This window comes from Alligator sinensis, unplaced genomic scaffold (assembly GCF_000455745.1).
Source record: "Alligator sinensis unplaced genomic scaffold, ASM45574v1 scaffold9_1, whole genome shotgun sequence".
NCBI classification, from domain to species: Eukaryota; Metazoa; Chordata; order Crocodylia; family Alligatoridae; genus Alligator; species Alligator sinensis.
The window spans coordinates 854,673-874,750 of NW_005842304.1; the positions used below are offsets into that span (position 1 = coordinate 854,673).

The 20,078-nt window shown below is 43.1% G+C and overlaps 1 protein-coding gene across 1 annotated transcript in view; it reads left to right on the forward strand.

Moving 5' to 3' along the window:
• ABCD2 (ATP binding cassette subfamily D member 2) overlaps positions 1-18,083 on the forward strand; it is an 80,767-nt gene extending 62,684 nt beyond the window's left edge. The window contains exons 10-12 of the mRNA XM_014522111.2: positions 6,668-6,752; positions 8,033-8,158; positions 14,927-18,083. Coding sequence (XP_014377597.2) covers positions 6,668-6,752; positions 8,033-8,158; positions 14,927-15,137 — 422 coding nt within the window. The 3' untranslated portion in view covers positions 15,138-18,083. The remainder of the gene's footprint in view (positions 1-6,667; positions 6,753-8,032; positions 8,159-14,926) is intronic.
• The last annotated feature ends 1,995 nt before the right edge of the window (positions 18,084-20,078 follow it).

Here is a 20,078-nt window from a genome sequence, read left to right on the forward strand (position 1 = left end):
TGACATCAAGACTACTGAAACAATATCTTTTGATTATTTTTCTTAGTTTGTTGTATTTTATACATAATATATGATATAGCGAATTAATGCATATTTTGATATATTTATAAGTGTTTTTGCTCTAATCTTAAACTGAATAGTGTAGCCTTAGCTCCCTAGTTTATTGGTAAAGCTTCTAGTTTTTTTTTAACCAGAGAAAAATGTGTTGTAAGTGATGATGCATCACACCATCTGCATCCCCCTTTTGAGAATCCTAGATCCACCCATGCCTGTGGCCCTTTGCAGCTTGTCACATGATAAAATCACTAAACATGTTGTAATCTGACTGTTACATGACCAGTTCTGCCAGTTCAGGGACTGGTGCAATTACTAAACAAGTTGATCTAGTTCATAAATTTTCAGCTCCCTCAATTACTAATATTAATTATTTTGTGTTGTGGTAGCAACCCACAAGCCCTAGCAAGGCTGGGACATCATTCTTCCGGGTAAGGTACAAACACACAGATAGCTTTTACTCATGCCCCAAAGAGTGTACAGTTAAATAATTTTAACTATATTTATGCTTTTGTTAAGGAAGTTACTCTGTCACCAACCTTCTGGATGACTGGAGACTTATTTGTGCATTTTTATAATATTTCAAAAAGAAATACAGCTTTTTAATTGACCTTTATGTAGTAGCTAAATGCAACTCCTCTCATGTACATGGGACTCACAGGATGCATTGTATGATAAACCCCAAGCATGCCTAAAAAGAAAAGCCTACTTTCATTGCTGGAAATGGGGATGATCAGTGAGTCAATACAATTGGTGCTGTGATTAAACTGATTGCAAATGACCCATGATCTTCCACCTATTATACCCAGGCTGGGTGCCATTAGGATGATAGGAAATTATGGTTAGTAAGGACCTCATGGGGAGATCTAGTCCAGCCCCTTCCTCAAGGCAGGATCATCTCGGGTTAAACCATACTAGCCAGCCTGCTCTTGACCATTCTGATGGTCTGAATTTTTCTTGATAGCTGTTATATATATTGCATGAAAAACTGTCATGTGTCTCATACCATTTTTGTGCAAAATGTTAAATGTCTTTTAAATTTGTTCTGAAATCCTGGAATCCTTCCACAGATATCTTTTGTCTTTCTGGTGCTAAAAGCAGATATAATAATCATCCAGTTGCATTATTTATATATAAATGGATGTATTAAACAGTCCAATACTAAGAGGAAATATATTCAGTGGTGGAAGCCAATTGAGTCAGAAGGTCTAGCTTATATTTCTGCCTTACTCAAAGATTTGCTTTGTGTTCATGGCAAGACTTTTCTACCTCCGTTTCCTTTTCCCCTTTCCGTTTTTCCTGTGGCACAGAAGGATTTGAGGTTTATCAAGGTTTAAAAAACACTGAGATCATAGAATCATAGAAAATTAGGGTTGGGAGGGACCTCAGGAGGTCATCAGTCCAACCCCCTATTCAAAGCAGGACCTTCCCCAACTAGATAATCCCAGCCAAGGCTTTGTCTAGCTGGGTCTTAAAAACCTCCTAGGATGGAGATTCCACCACCTCTTTGGGTAACCTGCTCCAGTGCTTTACTACCCTTCTGCTGAGAGAGTTTTTCCTAATATCTAGCATAATCTACCCTTGCTGCAACTTGATACCGTTGCTTCTTGTTCTGTCATCTGCCACCACTGAGAACAATCTAGCTCCATCTTCCTTGGAACCAGCCTTCAGTTGGTTATTAAATCCCCTCTCAGTCTTCTCTTCTCTAGACTAAATAAGCCCAGTTCCCTCAGCCTCTACTCCTATGTCATGTGCCCCAGCCCCCTCACTATTTTCATTGTCCTCCACTGGATTCTCTCCAATTTATCCACATCTTTTCTGTAGTGGCCCAAAACTGGACACAGTACTCCAGATGTGGCCTCACTGGTGCTGAATAGAGGGGAATAATCACTTCCCTTGATCTGCTGGGAACACATTTAACAGTGCAGCCCAGTATGGCGTTAGCCTTCCTGGCAACAAGGGCACACTGTTGGCTCACATTCAGCCTATTGTCCACTGTAACCCTCGGGTCCTTTTCGGCAGAGCTGCGCCCCAGCCAGTCATCCCCCAGCCTGTACTGGTGCATGGGATTGTTCCATCCTAAGTGCAGGACTTTGTACCTGTCCTTATAGAACATCATGAAATTTCTTTTGATCCAATCCTCCAATTTGTCTGTCTCTCTCTGAATCCTAACCCTACCCTGCAGCATATCTGCTACTCTTGCCAGCTTGGTGTTATCTACAAACTTGCTGAGGGTTCACTGCATGCCATCTTCCAGGCTATTGATGAAGATATTGAACAAAACCAGCCCCAGGATCAACTCCTGTTGTACTCCCACTTGATACTGGCTGCCAATTAGACAGCAAGCCATTGATTGACCTGACCTTCTGAGCCCCATGATCCAGCCAGTTTTCTGTCCACCTTAGAGTCCATTCATCCAACCTGTACTTCCTTAGCTTGCTTGCCAGAATGTTGTGGGAAACCTGTATCAAAAGCTTTGCTAAAGTCAAGGTATATCATGTCTGCTATCAGGGCCGGTCCAAGGGTAATTGGCACCCTAGGTGAACTGTGTACCTTGGCACCCACACTACTTCCAATATAGAGGAAAATAAGAAGTCTAGAATGAACTTTTACATGTACTTATTTGATATTCAAAATGAACAATCAAATAATAAAATTTTGTTTTATTGATTGTTTCACACCTTTTATTAACCCTAACATAAGTCCGCTTGAGAGTTGAAAAGGTAGGAGTCGTGATTCTAGTGATCTTCTCTTTTCAGAGATCTTTCTCCCCTTACCAAACCAGAGGTCTTAGACCAAGATGGAGCCATAGCCAGCCAGGGCTGATGTTCCTGTCATTTTGTTCTGCATATCATTTTGGTGCCCTAGGCAACCGCCTAGTTCACCTAATGGTTGGACCGGCCCTATCTGCTGTTCTCCCTGCATCCTCAGAGCCAGTCATTTCATCATAGAAGGCAGTCAGGTTGGTCAGGCATGAGTTACCACTGGTGAATCCATGCTGACAGTTCCTAATCACCTTCTTCTCCAAGTGCTTGGAAATGGATTCCTTGGGGACCTGCTCCAGGATATTTCCAGGGACTAAGGTGAGGCTGACCGGTTTGTAGGTTTCTGGATCCTCCTTCTTCCCTTTCTTAAAGATGGGCTCTATATTTGCCCTTTTTCAATTGTCCGGGACCTCTCCCAATCGCCATATGTCTTCAAAGATGATAGCCAGCAGCTCTGCAATCATATTGCCCAACTCCATTAGCACCCTTGGGTATATCCCATCCAGCACCATAGACCTATACATGTCCAGCTTTTCCAAATAGTCCCTAATCTGTTCCTTTGCCACAGTTGGCTGTTCACTGCCTTCCCAAACTGTATTGCCAGCTGCAGTAGTGTGGGAGCTGTCCTTACCTGTGAAGATAGGTGAAAAAGGCATTGATTACTTCAGCCTTTTCTGCATCATCTCTAACTGGGTTGCCTGCCCCATTTAGTGAGGGACCCACGCTTTCCCTGATCTTCCTCTTGTTGCTGACATACTTGTAGAAGCCCTTCTTGATACCCTTCATGTCCTTTGCTAGCTGCAACTCCAGTTGCACTTTGGCCTTCCTGACTTCATCCCTGCATACCCAAGCGATACTCTTACACTCCTTCTTAATTGTTTATCCAAGTCTCTACTTCTTATAAGCTTCCTTTTTGTGTTTTAGCTCACTGAAGAGTTCCCTGTTAAGCCAAGCTGGTCTTCTGCCATACTTGCTAGTCTTCCAGCACAACAGAATAATTTGTTCCTGCACTCTCAGTAAGGCTTCTTTGAAGTACAGCCAGCTGTCCTGGACTCCTCTCCCCCTTAGCCTTGTTTCCCAGGGGATCCTGCCAATCAGTTCCCTGAGTGAGTCAACATTTTCCTTTCTGAAGTCCAGGGTCCTTACTCTGCTGCTCTCCTTCCTTCCTTTCTTCACGATCCTGAACTCGATCATTTCATGGTCACTGCTGCCCAGGCTACCACCTGCTACTACATTCTGCACCAATTCTTCCTTGTTTGTGAGCAGCAGGTCAAGAAGAGCACAGCTGCTAGTTGGCCTCTACAACACTTGCACTAGGAAGTTGTCTCCAACACTCTCCAGAAATGTCCTGGTTTGCCTGTGCACTGCTGTATTGCCCTTCCAGGAGATGTCAGGGTGATTGAAGTCCCCTCCATAAGAACCAGGGCCTGTGCTCAGGAAATTTCTGGTAGCTGTTTGAAGAAAGCCTCATCCACCACATCCTCCTGATCTGGTGGTCTATGGCAGACCCCCACCATGAAGTCACCCTTGTTGCTCTCTCCTCTGACCCTAACCAGAGACTCTCAACTGGCCTGTCTCCAGTTTCATACTGGACCTCTGAGCAATCATACAGCTCTTTTATATAAAGAGCAAGTCCTCTTCCTCCTTCCCCCTGCCTGTCCTTCTCGAACAGTTTATACCCATTCATGACAGTGCTCCAGTCATGCAAACTATTTCACCAAGTTTGTTATTTCAATTGCATCATAAAGAGATCCTTTAATATGAGGTGCCATGTAAGTGCACAGGATACAAAATAGATACACTTACTGCTGTTGTTAATATATAATGTGAAGTTGTGAAGAGCTACATTACTAATATTCAGGGGAAATCATTAGCCAGTTAGAATATGATATTAAATGCAAAGTTAGCTTTATGTTCCCTCCCTACTGATTGTTAAATTCATGTGGTTCTACATCTGGAAGGAGGAGACAGGAGAAAGGTGATAGGGGAAACAAGAAAAAGCTAAAATGCAAAACATATGATTCAGTTTGCCACAAATCTGTCTATAAATAGGCTAATCATCCTTTTTTGGAGAAGACGATGGGAACATTTTACTGAGCAGGTCAGTTCCCCACATTTCCCAGCAACTTTCTCTCCTTTTTTGCCTTTGACCAAACTCTTTTACCAGGTTCGGGCTAGGTTGTGTATAAACACAGTTCCCATTTCCACCACTGTACACACACATCTACAAACATAAGACAGGCAAACCAGGTAGGGTCCAAATACTGGATCCCAATGGATCTCTGGGGTTTGGCTTTCTTTTTAACTTTAAAATAGCAGGGCATAAACATCGGCTTAACATCTTCCTGAGTGGAGTTATCTGCGTAGCGTTCCTGTGCAGAACCTCTTTTTGTCCTTAGAAGAATAGGAAGAATAGGGCTGGGTTGCTTTGCAGACCAGGGTGTCACAAGAAATTTCTTCTTGCAGTTGCCACCAGTGATGGAATTCATACACATGATAACCCAGGAAAGGGAGATGAGAAGCAGTATACGCCTCCACAACATGTAAAGCTGGAAAAGATATATATCTGTTGTCCATATCTGTATGCAAACATTCACATATATTAATTTGTAAGAGAAGCTTTTTGTTTTATCTTGCTTTGCTATTAATAGTAATTGCAACTTAATTATGTGACTATAATTTACAATTCAGTACAACACAGATTCTTGGAATTCTGCTTTGACTTTACTGATGCCTATTTTCAGTTGCCCTGACCTGTCATCAGGAGACAAATTGAGGCTACTTCTTAAGTTATGAAGGCTCAGCCATCCTGGCTGTTGGTGCAACTCCAACAATGCTGTAATGTGGCCAGAACCCTTGAAAAACCCTTGTAAAAACCTGCCTGCACTTTTAATTCTTGACCAAAGTCAAGGAGTAACACAGGCTACCATGGTTCCTTGACCTTGTTCACAGTCTCCCCTGGAAAATGTTCATTTTGTACCAGGCAGCAGCAGCAGTAAAACAATTCTTGTTGGTTGTCTTATTCCTCTACATACAGTGCTCCTGGGATGATCTAGAAATATATCTTCCACCTCTGCCAGCTCTTCCCCCCTCTGCCCCCTCCCCCTCTACTTTGTCTGAAAACCTCTCTCTCTCTCATCACAAAATGATTTATTGGGAGAAATGTGCTTCCTCAGGCTCATTTTTCCCTTTTTACAACAATTCCTTGGTTTGACTGCATGGTCTAGCTTAACCATTTAATTAAAAATGTTTAATAAGGCCATTTGTATTCATAGTGAGATGATTCATGTCATAACACTGACATACACATGACTTCATGGTAATAAGGTCAAAATTGCCAGTGCATATGTGCACTGAAGTCTTTGTATCCAGCTTGCCAGTGCCTTTAGGATACTGTTGCCGACAATTTCAAGTGGAGCTGTGTAACATTGCTGTCTCATGCTTTGAACTCTCATTTATTTTTTAAGCTGCTTTTCTCTTCATCTGGTGGACTGATGTTATTAAATTTCTCTCCATCTTTCACGGAAGAATATCAAACATGTTAGAGAAGAAACCATTTCATTTACACAGCTGAAAACATGTTTAGCAGAGGGGAGATGTATACCCTTTTCAAATGTACCTGCATTGCATTCAGAAGTGACTCAGGGCCTAGGCCTCCAATCCTAGTTTGCAGCAGGAAATTTTCTGTGGCAGTTTAGAAAATGTTACCCTTCCCCTTGACTGACCTGCACCATTGGAAATTTTCTTTCTGCTTTAAATCCAAGACTGCAGACCTAAAGCCAATTAAATATGTCTCCAGTTTATCCCCATATATTATTGTTCCACATTTTGTTTTTATCTTTTTGAAGGCTGGGATGCTGTGATGGACTGGAAAGATGTCTTATCAGGAGGAGAAAAGCAGAGGATGGGCATGGCTCGAATGTTTTATCATAAGTAAGGATCTGTATTTGCTCTTTGGGCAGCTATTCTAATGGAGAAAGAGCTTTGGAGGCTTGCCGCAATAGTCTCGAGTAATAATATTACTTTATGTAATATCAGAAGGTAATTGTGTATGAAAATATACTGTGCTGCTTAATTATTTGAGCTCAGCTTAATAGTTTGGGTGATACTTCTTACTGCTACTGCGTTTTACATAACCTATCCTTGCATTTTCCAGGTATTACTTTCATTACCACCTTGGACCCAAGTAATCATATCAGGGATGTCCAAGTGATATCCATGGGCATTTGTTGTGCTGTTGCACAGAATATGTAGTACTGAGAGCCAGTCTTCAGACTTGTCCTGTTTGGCTACCAGGGAACACTGCAAAGGTGCTCAACCCCAGGAAAGGTCAGAAGCACCTTGCATTGCTCTTGTATCCTGACCGTGCTGAGTCCTCAGTCATGGCTGTACCCAGAAGCTTCATCACAATGCATCTAGCAAGATCAGGAAGTAGAAGCCTTGAATTTTTTTAATTAACACTAATATTGCACTAGTGCTTAGAAGTCAGCTATGGGACCTATAGGGATAGGTGCTCTACTTCTGTATGGTAAATGATCATGCTTGCATTGGATTCCACACCTAGATTGCTTGCTGGGTATTCAGTAAAATCTGTCTACAGTATTCCTAAAATGGTAGCGTGGTAGTTTTACTTACTGAGTCCCAAATGGGCATATAATTTAATGTCCACCAACTTTGAGAAGCTTCCCACTGTATTCCTCAGTCAGCCAGGCTGGATGCTGTTAAGCAATGCAAAGCAACCCCCCTCTTTATATGTTCAGTTCTTCCACTGTAGCTTGAGGATGAAAAGATTGACCTAGGAATGTTCATAGGTCTTCATATGGTCTTTCAGTGCAGTATTACCTGCTCCATCATGCTGGCTGCTAGGGTTGGTATTTTTAATATATTTGAGTACTTTCGAGCTTCTGTGGATTTTCGTAGCAATAATCTGCTGTTTGAATACTGAGTTTTTCCTATGCCCCTATTTAGCATATGGTTGTGATTGAAAAGAGAAGGAATTTTGTCATAGAAAAAACTTGAGGACTGATGCTAATGTGCTGCTCCTACTGACTTCCTGTTTGTTAGTTCACAGTGGTCTTTGACAAGCAGTTTTCTTGCCCAACAACAAGCATCATCTCTTTTGTTCTTAAAATCAGCGTCATACATATGTATCCACTGTATAACCATGTTATCCAAAAAGTAAATGAGTAACATGTTTTATTTGCTTTGGAAAGACCAAAATATGCATTGCTGGATGAATGTACAAGTGCCGTGAGCATCGATGTTGAAGGAAAGATATTCCAAGCTGCAAAGAGCGCTGGGATATCCTTGCTTTCTATCACACACAGGCCTTCTCTTTGGTAAGTGTATTGATGTGTTTATAATGCTTCTCATTTTTAGTTTTCTATCAAATGATGAACCCACTTTTAGTCCTTGCACTAGGATGCTTGTTAAATCAATATCGTACTAAAATAAGCTGACCTCAATAATAGACATGTAAATGCATTTACTATTGATTTTTTTTTTCCCCTTTTTGTGCTCCTATTTATTTCCTCTTTCTTCTTATAAATGCATTTCAGTTATTCAATGTTAATAGCAGCATGCAGGTAGCTAAGCAGCAATTAATAAATACTTCATGTCACAGCTGCAAAAACTATCATCATAGTATTCTGTAAACACAACAGGAAATGAAAATAGAACAGCTCTTTTTTTAGGAGCTTGTCAACTGTTTGGGAGAAGATAGTGGCAAGTATGTCAACAGGAAATCTGTTCCTTGTTCTTTCATGGGAATAACAAATGTCTTGATTTTTTTTTTTTTAATTTAATTTAATTTAATTTTTAATGATAATTCTGCATACCATATTTTACCTACAGTCTTAGCTTTCAGTATAATGCCAGCCCCCAAAGTCAGATTCTTTATTTATAAATCAGTAATGTAAGAATGATGTTGTAGTCATGATAATCCAGAAATTGAGAGAGTCAAGGATTTCTTAGGGTTATATCTTTTTTGGACCAACCATGTAATCAGGATAAAGTTAAACAGCTTTTGAATGGAAGTTATTCTTCCTCAGGTCTCTGATTATATAGGAAGACACAGGCAAATGAAGTACAGCATAGGGGAGGGGCTGAGAAATTCTTAGGTGTAGCAGACCATCATCATTGGCAATCCCTCACAGAGAAAATGATTGTTTTCCATTATTGCCTTATCTGTGGGTCCAGAGATGACTGATGAGGCCAATTTGCAACCAACAGGTTTTGTTACAGCTTGGTTTATACAAGAAATTAAGTTAAAAGAAAGTGATCTTTCTAAATGAGGCAATACCATGAATGACCCAGCATAAGAAATATTTTTATAGCGCACAAGAAGCCATCAAATGCATCAGTGCAAAGAAGAGTGAAAAGGCACAAACCTGCTGCCGCTGAAATAGGCACCATTGGCTCTGTGGCCCTGACTCTTCACTGTTGCTTTTATTCTTTTTTTATCTCATGACTGGGGATCCTGGTTTCCCCTGATAAAAAGCCGCTTTATACGCGCGCGTGTGTGTGTGTGTGTGTGTAGTGGCTTATTATCAGGGAACATATATATTAGTTGAATGCCTCGGTGTATATATAGATATAGGGTATATAGGTATATATACTAGCCAGTTGCCTGTCAAGAATGATGGGGGGGGAGCGGGCGAGGACAGAGCCCCGTGTCTCTGTCCCGCCGTCCATCCAGGCCCACTTCTCCCTTCCCTCCTGCTGCTTGGGTTCCAGACCGACTTGCCCTCCACCCCCGCCCTCACCGTGGCAGTGGGGGGAGGGGAGGAGTGGGCCCAGACCCAATGCAGGGGAAGACGAGGCTCGAGGGTAGGTAGAAGCCGGCCCACAGCGGTTGGGTGGGGGGAAGGAAGCAGTGGGGAGCAGTGGGCCCAGGCCAACCCAGCAGCGGCGGGGTGATGAGAGGAGCAGGCTCAGGGGTGAGGGGGCCTGCTCCTCCCCTCCCCCTGTCACTGCCGCATCCAGCTGGGTTGGGCCCACTGCTCCCCCCTCACAGTTGCAGGGGGCCAGCTTCTCCCCCCTCCTCCTGCTGGGGCTCGCCACTCCTCCTCCCTGCACCACTGCGGCATGCCTGCTCCTCCCCACTGCTGTCGCATTGGCCCACGTTGGCCCAGCAGGCGGCAATGACAGAAGGGGAGAGGGGCGGACCGATGCCAGTGCCAGTGGCCTCGCTTCCCCACAGCGTCCCCAAAGAGCAAGGAGAGAGGGTGAGGTCAGCTCCAGTGGTCTCGCCCCACCCGCCTCCGCTCCATTGTCACCCTCCCCTCCCCCCACAACTCCGTCTCCTGCATCTCTGCCATCCTGGCAGTTCTCTACCACGCTGCAACCTCCTGCCTGAATGCTTATTGTCACTCTGGCTGTTTCAATCAGCCAGTCAGAGAGCGAATTAAGCATTATGGACAGACAGACAGATTAAGGCTTTTACAATATTAGAATTGTATATATAGGGGTGTATGTGTGTATGTCTATATGTATATGTATGTATATATGTGTGTGTGTGTGTGTATATATGTGTGTGTGTGTGTGTGTGTGTGTGTGTGTATATATATATATATGTATGTATGTGTGTATGTATATAGTGGCTTGTTATCAGGAAAAAAATTTTTTTTTTTTTTTATATATATACACACACACACACACACACACACAGTTGAACGTGATGTTTTCTAGATAGATTTACAATTTTAAAGCAGTTTAGAAGCCTACCAGTGCCTCAGTCACTATAATCCCAGTTGTCAGGGCTATGAGACCATGGACCCAGGTCTGCAGCCCCCTGCAGAAGGTAGTAGCTGCTGCAGCAGAGTGGAGTGTGGAGCCCAGCTCCCCCCCCACTGCCTGCTGCTTGCCTGCTGCGGGCCTGGGCTGAGGGGGCCAGCTCCTTGACACTGCTCATACACCCAGTGGGGCATGGGGACCCATGCCCCCCATACCTGTGCACAGGGCAGGGGCAGGTGCAGGTGCAAGCTGGGTCCTCAGGCTCCCTGCCCTGCTGCCATCTTCCAAGGCCTTCATAGCCCAGCAGATGTAACCTGGGAACAGCAGATATGCACAGGGAAGCTTGTTGCAGCTGCAAGCTCCACACTGCCCTGGCGAGGTATCCCCTTCGCACATGGCTGCAGCAGGGTCAGTGGTGCAGGGCTGTGCCCCTTGCTGCTGCCGCGTGGGAGGGGATGCCTTGCCAGGGCAGCATGGAGCTCACAGTGGCAAGGAGCTACCCCATGTGGCTCTGCTGTTCCCTACAGCACTGGGTCACACCCGCTGGGCTGCAGAGGCCCGGGGGAGGGCAGCAGGGCAGGGAGCCTGCAGTGGGCAGCCTGTACCACCCTTGTCCTGCACACAGATCTGGGGGGCACGGGCCTCACCTGCCCCCCCTGGGAGTACATGCAGTGGCAGGGAGCTGCCCCACCCCCCAGACAAGCTGCCTGTGGCCCCATCCCGCTCCTTACCAGAGCCCTGTGGCCACACATTGCGGCCCCAAGCCCTATGCACAGCCCCAGCCTTAGCCCTGCCCCACTCCCTCCTTCTCTTCCTCCCTCCTTCTCTATGGGGGCCTGATATCCCTCCCCCCCCGACTTACCTGTGGGAGCTGCTCTCCAGGCTGCCTGGCAGCCATGTGCATATACAAGCACATGGCACTCCCTACCTGACCACCCTTTTCCTGCTCCCTGCCATCCCCTTGCAGGCTGAAACTGCCAGCTTGCAGAGAGCTCTTTGCAAAACCTCAATAATCTGTAGGTTTCTTCATTAAAATGACAAATCTGCATTTTCCTTGGATAAAGGTGGAAATTCACATTTTTCTCCATTTTTCCAATGGGAAATGAAAAACCTGGATCCCTGCTCATGATTAAAGGGGACCTCTTCCAACTTGATATCTCAGAAGAAAGATGCTGCATCATTGCTTTTGCTTCTCTGAGAAGTAGATTGCTTCCATAGAGCTCCTCCCTAGTCAGAGGCATGAGTCACAATGCATAAAGGAAACTACATGTTTAAAATTTGGCACAATCAGGTTCTCAATTATGGGACAAATTTATATGCCAGGAACTCCTGCTAAAACGGATGACTATCACCCCAGCAAGCTTGTTTTCCAAGTTCCACTTGTGTTTAAAAGAGTATGAGTTGCATTTAAATCTCTTAAATATACTATTTAAATATGAAAAGAGTTAAAACTAGTGTAAAAGCACTGCACCTGAAAATGAAGACTACATAATTACAGGGTGTGAAGCCTGTCAGTAGTCAGAATGCAGAGGGATGTTCAACTGATAGCTCTTGGCTGAAGGTCTTTGGAATTTATTTTCCCATTGTGTTTACTTATTTTCAGCTAATTATGCTAGTCTGACAGGTGTGGGAAAATTCCTGTAATCTCAGATTTGTTTATTAAAAAAAATAGCAGAAAAGTTTGTTTGAGAGCAAGTAAGCATTTTGGAATGCTTCTGTGAGGTTTTCATGTGGGGTTATATAGTTGTCCAGGCAGGTGGTGGGACACAGCTGAGGTCCTGGGAATTGAAGAGGAAGAAGGACGTAACAAAGACCAAGCCTGCCTACATGTGTGCTCGTTGGCGTTCTAATCAGAACGCATTGGAGTAGACTCCATTAACTGAGTCTGCTCCGTGTTCTAATTAGAATGCTGCAGAATCACCGTAGCATCATATGTTAATTAGAGCAGTTTCCAGGCAGCTACTCTAATTACAATTTCACAATGTCATGTGTCTTAAGCCCCTGTGCATTTAAAAATGGCCACGGGGTGCTTTAACTAAACCTTATGTTTAAATGAAGTTTTGATAAAGCACCCTGTGGCCATTTTTAAATGTACAGGGGGTTAATACACATGGCACTGCAGCATTTTAATTAAAGCCGCTGCCCAGGAACTGCTCTAAAACGTGTCATCCCCCTTGGTCTCTCCAAGCACCTGCATAGGCAGCCATAAATTCCAAATGTCTTTAACACAGCTGTGCTTCCCTAGGCATTGACAAGATCACCCAAAGTTATCTCCTTCTCAAAGATGACACTAGCAAATACTGGCTGTTTTCTTTCTTCTGCAGCAGGTTAGCTGCTCTCCTGAACAGGCCTAATTGATCATCTCGCAGTATATTCTCTGGACTGTGCCTTCTTTCTGATTGTGGGATATTTTTTAGGGAGGGCAGTGAAAGATTATCGGCTAAGCTTTGACCAGTGTAGTGGAACTGATAATTTGCAATTAGTTCGTATTCCCTAATGAACCGTAAATAGGGATGTAAATATCATTAAAAATTATTAATTTAACCTCCTTTAATTATATTGGTTAAATGGTTAACTGATAATGCAGCAACTCGGACACAGCTGTTGCTGGGAGTTGCTCCCTGGGCTCTTTAATGGAGGAGGAAGTGGTAGCAAGCCCCACCAGAAGACACAGACTGTGAATGAGCAGTGAGTTGCTTAATTAACATGTCATTAAGCCACCTGCTATTTTCCTCTTTAACTTTATAAGTTAATACTAGTTCTCCCTTTCCCCTTCTCCTCCTCCCTCCTTCCTGCCTGCCCTGCTGCCTTCTGCACTGCTTTCCTTCCCCCCTTCCCTGCCAGACTGCACCTTGCCCTGAGCTATGATATATAAATGATAACTGGTAAGCTAACCAGTTATTGTTGGGCTTACTGGTTAAGCAGTTAATCATTTAACCTTTCACATCCCTAACCATAAGCTGTTGGTGATTATTAAATGATCATGAGTCCTTGATGGAGTTACATATCTCTTTAATTTTCATTTTGTGATGCATCTCAACTTCAGTAATGTGACTAGAAATTATTAAGCTCACAACAGCACTTCTGCTGGAATCCCCTCCTCCCACCTCAAACATACCTACATGCCCAAACACACTTCCCCACATTCTGTTAAAAATCTCTGCAAGGCTCATAAAAGTGCAGGTGCACATCTTGAACTATTGCTTTGAGTGCACACCCTGGTACTGAAAGATCTCTCATACCTCCACAGATTTTTGTCCCCATTTGCTAGTTAAGCAGTACTGTAGACTTGGTGAAGCAAACAATTTACAATCTGAGATTGAAACCAGGGAAAGCAACTAACGTGTAATTTTAAACTAATATATTCTGTCTGCCAAAACAGAAACAGGTCTTAGTGGACTTTCTTCTAAGAAGGTACAATTCTGCAACAGAGAGAATAATATAAATACAAGGAATTAGGCCATATGCTTCATATTGTGAAGCTGTCTTTCATTACAGAGTGGAAGGGACCAGTTGGGTGTAACTCCAGTTTTTAAATGCGAATGGGCAATGCATAGAGCTCTCCCACTTGTAGGTTGTATGATAACATCTGTAACATCATCATGTACCTGCAGTTTGAAACAAACTGCTCAGGTAAGTGCCATGGAGACTAATTGCTCATCAGTGTAACCACTCTTCTTGTGGGTGGTCAGAGGCAGAGAGGCTCCTAGGCACTTTGTCAGTGGTTGAGAAAGTGTGGTGGCCTTAGCCACTTCTGTTAATGTAATCATTAAAAGGGTAACCCTGGTGGCTGCTTCCTAGTGGGCATGGAGCACCAATTGCTTGTGCTGTTGTTAAAGAAGCATGGTTATTGCTGAGCAGCCAAAGAGAGGCAGCCAGGAAATGAGGAACAGACTTCTCCAGCCCTTGCAGCAGGAGGCTTTAGGGTGGCACCCTGAATACCCCAGCCAAGGTCTCTTACCCACATCATCTCAGCATAGAGTTCTGGGTGGAGAAGCTCAGCTGATGCACCAGATCTGTGTCCGAGCTCCTGATAGCAGAAACACTAGTGTGGGTGTATTGAACACTGGCCTCAAATTGTTGAATCCCAGTGTAGACCAAGCTTTAAGGAAAGTCTTGAAGACTTTCACAAAGATTTAGGATATGAAGTGCCCAAATCTTTTTTTGAAAATGTGTTATGCTTTATTCATATAGTTGCTTTTCAGCCTTTTCCTCTAAAAAAAAAAGGACAGCATTTAGCCATGTCGGTGGTGTATTGTTAATCTATTGAACACAAAATAGGTCTTGCTCAAATACTGCCTTTGCTCTTGTTTCAAGCCTTATGCACAAAGCTGTTCCCCAAACCGTTGATAATGCCTACAATTCTAATGCAGGAAGTACCACACTCACTTGTTACAGTTTGATGGACAAGGAGGCTGGCGCTTTGAACTTTTGGACACTGCTATCCGTTTATCCCTCAGTGAGGAAAAACAAAGACTAGAATCACAGCTTGCAGGAATTCCGAAAATGCAACAGAGACTGAATGAACTTTGCAAAATCTTGGGAGAAGATTCGGTGCTAAAAACAATGGAGAAAGAAGAATAAGTACCTTAATTTATGTTCTATGTTTTTTAAATATTTCTTTTTTAGTTAAAAGCTTTATGAATTCAGTCCCTCTTGTTTGCATGCATTGTGATAGACTTGGAGCATAATGAAACCCAGTCAGCAAAAAAATAATGCTTTATAAGATTTTCACCTTTTAGCATTGAGGAAGAAGCTGGTTTGAACTCTGACAAGCAAACAAACAAATGCATGGTGTATAAGATTTATCATCACAGCTCGTGGTAATTCCACATTAAAGCTCAGTTCCCTCCAGAAAGTTACCAGGACAGTTAGATTTTCTAGGTAAATTCTTGTTTGGGATCTGATCTGCAGAATGTGCTGTCATATTGATTGCCATGTGCATATGATATGCCTGCTGTACAAAGCAAACCTGGCATGTGATTCAGGCATGGAGCAGCACAAGGGCAGGGTTAGGGTGAGTATGCAGGTGCATGCAAAACTCTAATTTGGATACAAGAAACAATCTTTCAGTCCATGTAAAACAAATCGTTTTCACAGCTATACTGTGCACATTTCATTAGCTGAATTTCCATGGGAAATAAAAACATGACAGACAGACTAGAAGGTAACTGTTTCTGTGAACCACTAAATGACTCTTTAGCAAGGTCTGTGATGCATATATACAGTACACTACAGCACACACTTTCAGAGACTTTTCTCCTCACGTGTACATTGATCCCTGTTAACCTGCCCAGGGATTATTTATAGCCATCAGACAGGATGTTCTGGAGGATGGGGCCTGGATCCAGTCAGAGACTTGGATTTTGTTCCTGGCTCTGTCACTGACTTGCTACCAGACCATAAGTGAGGCACTGTCTCAGTTTCTCCTTGGTAAAAAGAGGATAATGACCCCTGCCAGGCTGGGTGAGCCTTGGTGAGCTGTGGATGAAAAAGGCAATGCAAGAATTAAATTTATTTAATTAATTTGAGGAGGTTCTGTCCTGATGTTGGAATATTCAACACTTAGAGATTCTGTAAAATATTTTAAAAAGCTCTTGATAACCACTGATTAATCCTCATGGCACCTTGTTAAGGTGGGTCAACATTGTTATCTCCATCTACCCATGGAAAAACATACTGGATTGTAGCCACATTTTCACAGGTGCTCACTAATTGTGTCTGCCTCTGTCTTTTACTTTGCTAGGAGGTGGGAGTCCCCAGGACCTCTGACAGTCAGTCACAAAGTGCCTCAAATTGAGAACACTTCTGAAAATGTTGGCTTCAGTGCCTTGTCCAAAGCCAGAGACACAGAGTAACTTGGAAGTAGAGGTAAGAATAGATCTGAAGGACTCCTCACTTCCAGTCTCTCTTAGACACAGTGCCTCTGACCTGTCAGACAGAAGATTTGCCATGTCCCATTACTTTCCTGGGCAGCAATATATGGATAGATAAGACCTGGACAGAAAGACTGTACCATAGAAATGTTCAGCTATCCATTCCATCCCTCCAGCTTAAGAGGTCATTTATACTGGACAGCATGAGGAGATAAAACAGGAAGGCAAGGCTTTTAGAAACACAGAGAGGACTTTCTGGACCAGCTAGTCCCCTGTGTATGCCAGCGGACTAGAAGTGTCCACAAGAACATCTGTTCTGGCCCCTCTCATGTCACAGACACAAAATAGCTGGCATCAAAACCTTACAGCATGTCACAAATAAAGAGCTGGGGAGACATGAGTGCTACCAATCCTGTGGTAAATGCAACAGTACAGAATATGCTAATTTAATATATACCTAAATTAAAAGTACTATGCCATGTGCTACAGAGGAAAGGAAAAAACCCCAGTGGTTCTTGTCAATCTGATCTGAGGAAAGAATGCTTTCCTCACCCAAAATCTGACAGTTTGAGCAAGACTTGGCCCCAGGTACCTGAAAGGCTTCTCGGTACCGTTAGCACTACCACATGTGCCCCAGCTAAACTCCCACTTCCACTTGTGGCCATAGGAAGATGAAAAGGACCCCATCATTCCCTCAAATAATGCATTCCTGGGGGAAAAAACATCTTCCTGGATCCCTGGGGTGGCCAGCAGAAAGTGAGAGGCATGTAAATTTTTAATTTCCTTTGAATTAATAAGCAAGGCTACGCAAATTAAAAATGGACCTGAAGTGCTTGGATGGTCCTTTTTTCCTTAAGAAAGAGATTGTTAACTTTTTGGGAATGCTTCCTGACTTTTTAGTATAAAACGGCTCAGTTGTGTTAAGGGAAAGAAAAGGTATTGGGCTGTTTACTGAGCTGTACTGTCTGCAGAGTCCTCAGGATGCATTTTAGATTAAAAGAGCATGGACAGCAACCTCACAGATGTCATTACTATTTAGAGAGACTTCAAAATGGCACCTATGTAACAAAGGTGGTATCCTGGCCATTATCTTGCTTGGGGGTTTCTTCAGAAAGAGGTCGACAATGCTTGCAGAAGCTCCACAAAGGACTCCAGAGCCATCCCAGCTGCACCCCTTCTCTCGGTAGCTCTTTGACCTTTTGGTTGTTCCAGAGATGCTATTGTTTGGGGCCACCTCAGTCTACCTCCCAGTTGGATGATTCTCGGTCAGGATAGGAGATCCTTTTAAGGTGCTGCAGGGTGCTGTGAAATATTAGCGCTGTTAGGTGTGCAAACACCTACACATGATTCACAAGATAATCCCAGAGGCTAGGTACAGACATTGAACAAGCCCAAAGCAGAATCTAAGTTACGTTTTTTTTTGTAAGCGGTGTAGTTTAGATCAGTAGCGAACAGAAAATGCATTTGCCCAGTGGGGAGGGGAAAAGCTTAGACCAGGTTCTGCCTTTTTCAAACCACTCTGTGTGCGCTGAATTTCTGTTTTGTTACATGTATAGACTGGTTTTGTGTGCTGAACTTGTGTTATGTTATGGATATAGACCAGATTCCAATCACTTATACTGATAAAAGTATAATGTCTGTACCTGGCCAGAGATTTCAAATAGGAATCCATAGTGTTAGAAACACTCTGATCTGTTGTGGTCTTTTTGAGTTCTTTGCAATAGAATTGCTCTGTTATTTTTCCATAGTCAGGAAATAAGTGGAAGCTAAGAGCTGGCATTTTCTTAGGGATTTCTTGAGTTTAACAAGGTGCCTTGAGTCTAAAAAAGGTTGAGAACCACATATTGTAGCAGCTACTCAATTCCACAGTAATTTATCTTCACAATGCCTCTGTGCAGTAGAGAAGAACCTTTCATCAGCAAAGTGATTTCCCCAGGGTCCCAAAGACACCTGTGGCAAGCAGGGAATTGAATCTAGAACTGTCAAGTCCCAGGTTAGTGCCCTAGCCACTAGATCAACCTCCCTCTTCCTTTGCTGAGCTTTGTGCTGCCAGAGCTGTCTGCTAGGGAGTGCACAAAATCCTGGAATGAGCCCATCTTTTATAATGTAGTCCTAAAACCCTTTAGTTTCTGCTTCTGAAGGAAACTACACTTGATCTGAGCCTTCAAGAGGCTGAGAAGCTTGTGCTTTTGCATCAGCAGTTTGCTGGTCTTATTGTCTTCAGACAGTCCACTGGGATGTCTCAGTGCAAGTGAATAGAATGCCCCAGAGAACATCTGGAAAGGATTGGGAAATAAAGACCTTAACAAAATTAGATAGTGTCACATACAGCAGAAGCTTCAGGGCACAGCTTTGTCTGGTAAAAAGTGCATATATTTTAATTTGCAAGCAGGTTGTTTTCCCTGAAGGCCATCTTCCCCTTTTCTCATCTTCAAAGAAAAATGTAGAAATGATGCAGAAAAAAGTAGGTCATAAATCTCTGCTAGGCCAAGCACCAGCTGAGAAAATTAAGCATTCAGAGCATGGTTTCATGCTTTATCACTGCAGTTTGTGCTGGTGAGACATATTTGGTTCCTGAGCACTTGGTGTGTGACAAGGAAAAAGTGGAGGGACAGAGCAGTCATCCAGCCACTCTATTTCAGGATACCCCTAGTGCAGGTAGATCCCCAGTTGGCCCTGAATTACTAGAATTAGTCTTGTGCTTACTCCTTCCATAGTCATAGAAGCAGGAACTGGTGCTGTTTTCCAGCAATTCCCTGCTTTTGGAAAGGCACTTCCCTCCTAAAGTTTCTCTGATTTGCACTGAGAGCAAAGTTGATACCTTCTTACCACTAGCGATTGAATCTGAGACACTGAACAATCAACATGGGGCCTAATACCCAAATTCCCATTGACAGATCCTAATGAGAATGTTCTGCTTTGAAAAAAATGTTATTATGTGCTTGGAGCAATTTGAATCCTTGTCACATTTCTATCTGTCAAATGACAACCCATTCACATATGGGAAAAATGTCTTCTGAAAAAGAAATATCTTAAAGAATTAACATCCTTTCTTGTTTTAAAAGGTTCTGTGTAAAGTATATACTAATTTTATGCTGGAAGGAAAAATCAGCCTATTTTTACAATGAAAAGTGAATGAAATGGGAAGTGGTTTGATAATGTTGCCAAAAGCCTCTAAGTTTGATGTACTGGAGCCAATAATGTCATAAAGCATCAGGCATAAAATATTCTAATGCATTAGTCTACTATTTAAAGGCCTGTTTTATGACAAGAATGACAGTGCACCGATATGTACAGCCTTCACTCTCCTGGACCTTTGTGGGTTACATTTCCCCCTGAAAATGTTTCAGAAAGGTTTACTGTGCCAGTGATTCATCGTGTTAAAGCTGATTTTGTGGTTTGAAAAGCTACTGCCCTGGAGATTGTCCCTGTAAGTTTTATGAACAGCTCCAGATACTAACTCTAAAGGCTAGAGGGCTTGATCCTGTTCCCTGTGGTTTCAATGAAGGTTTTTCCATGGCCTAAATGGAAGCACAAATAAGATCAGCTGTAGCTTTTAAGATACAGCCTTGGTAAAATTGAGCAGAGGTGCAGAGCATTAAGAGTTCTGGAAAGACCCTGTTACAGAGCCACTTAGGCTAAGGACAGA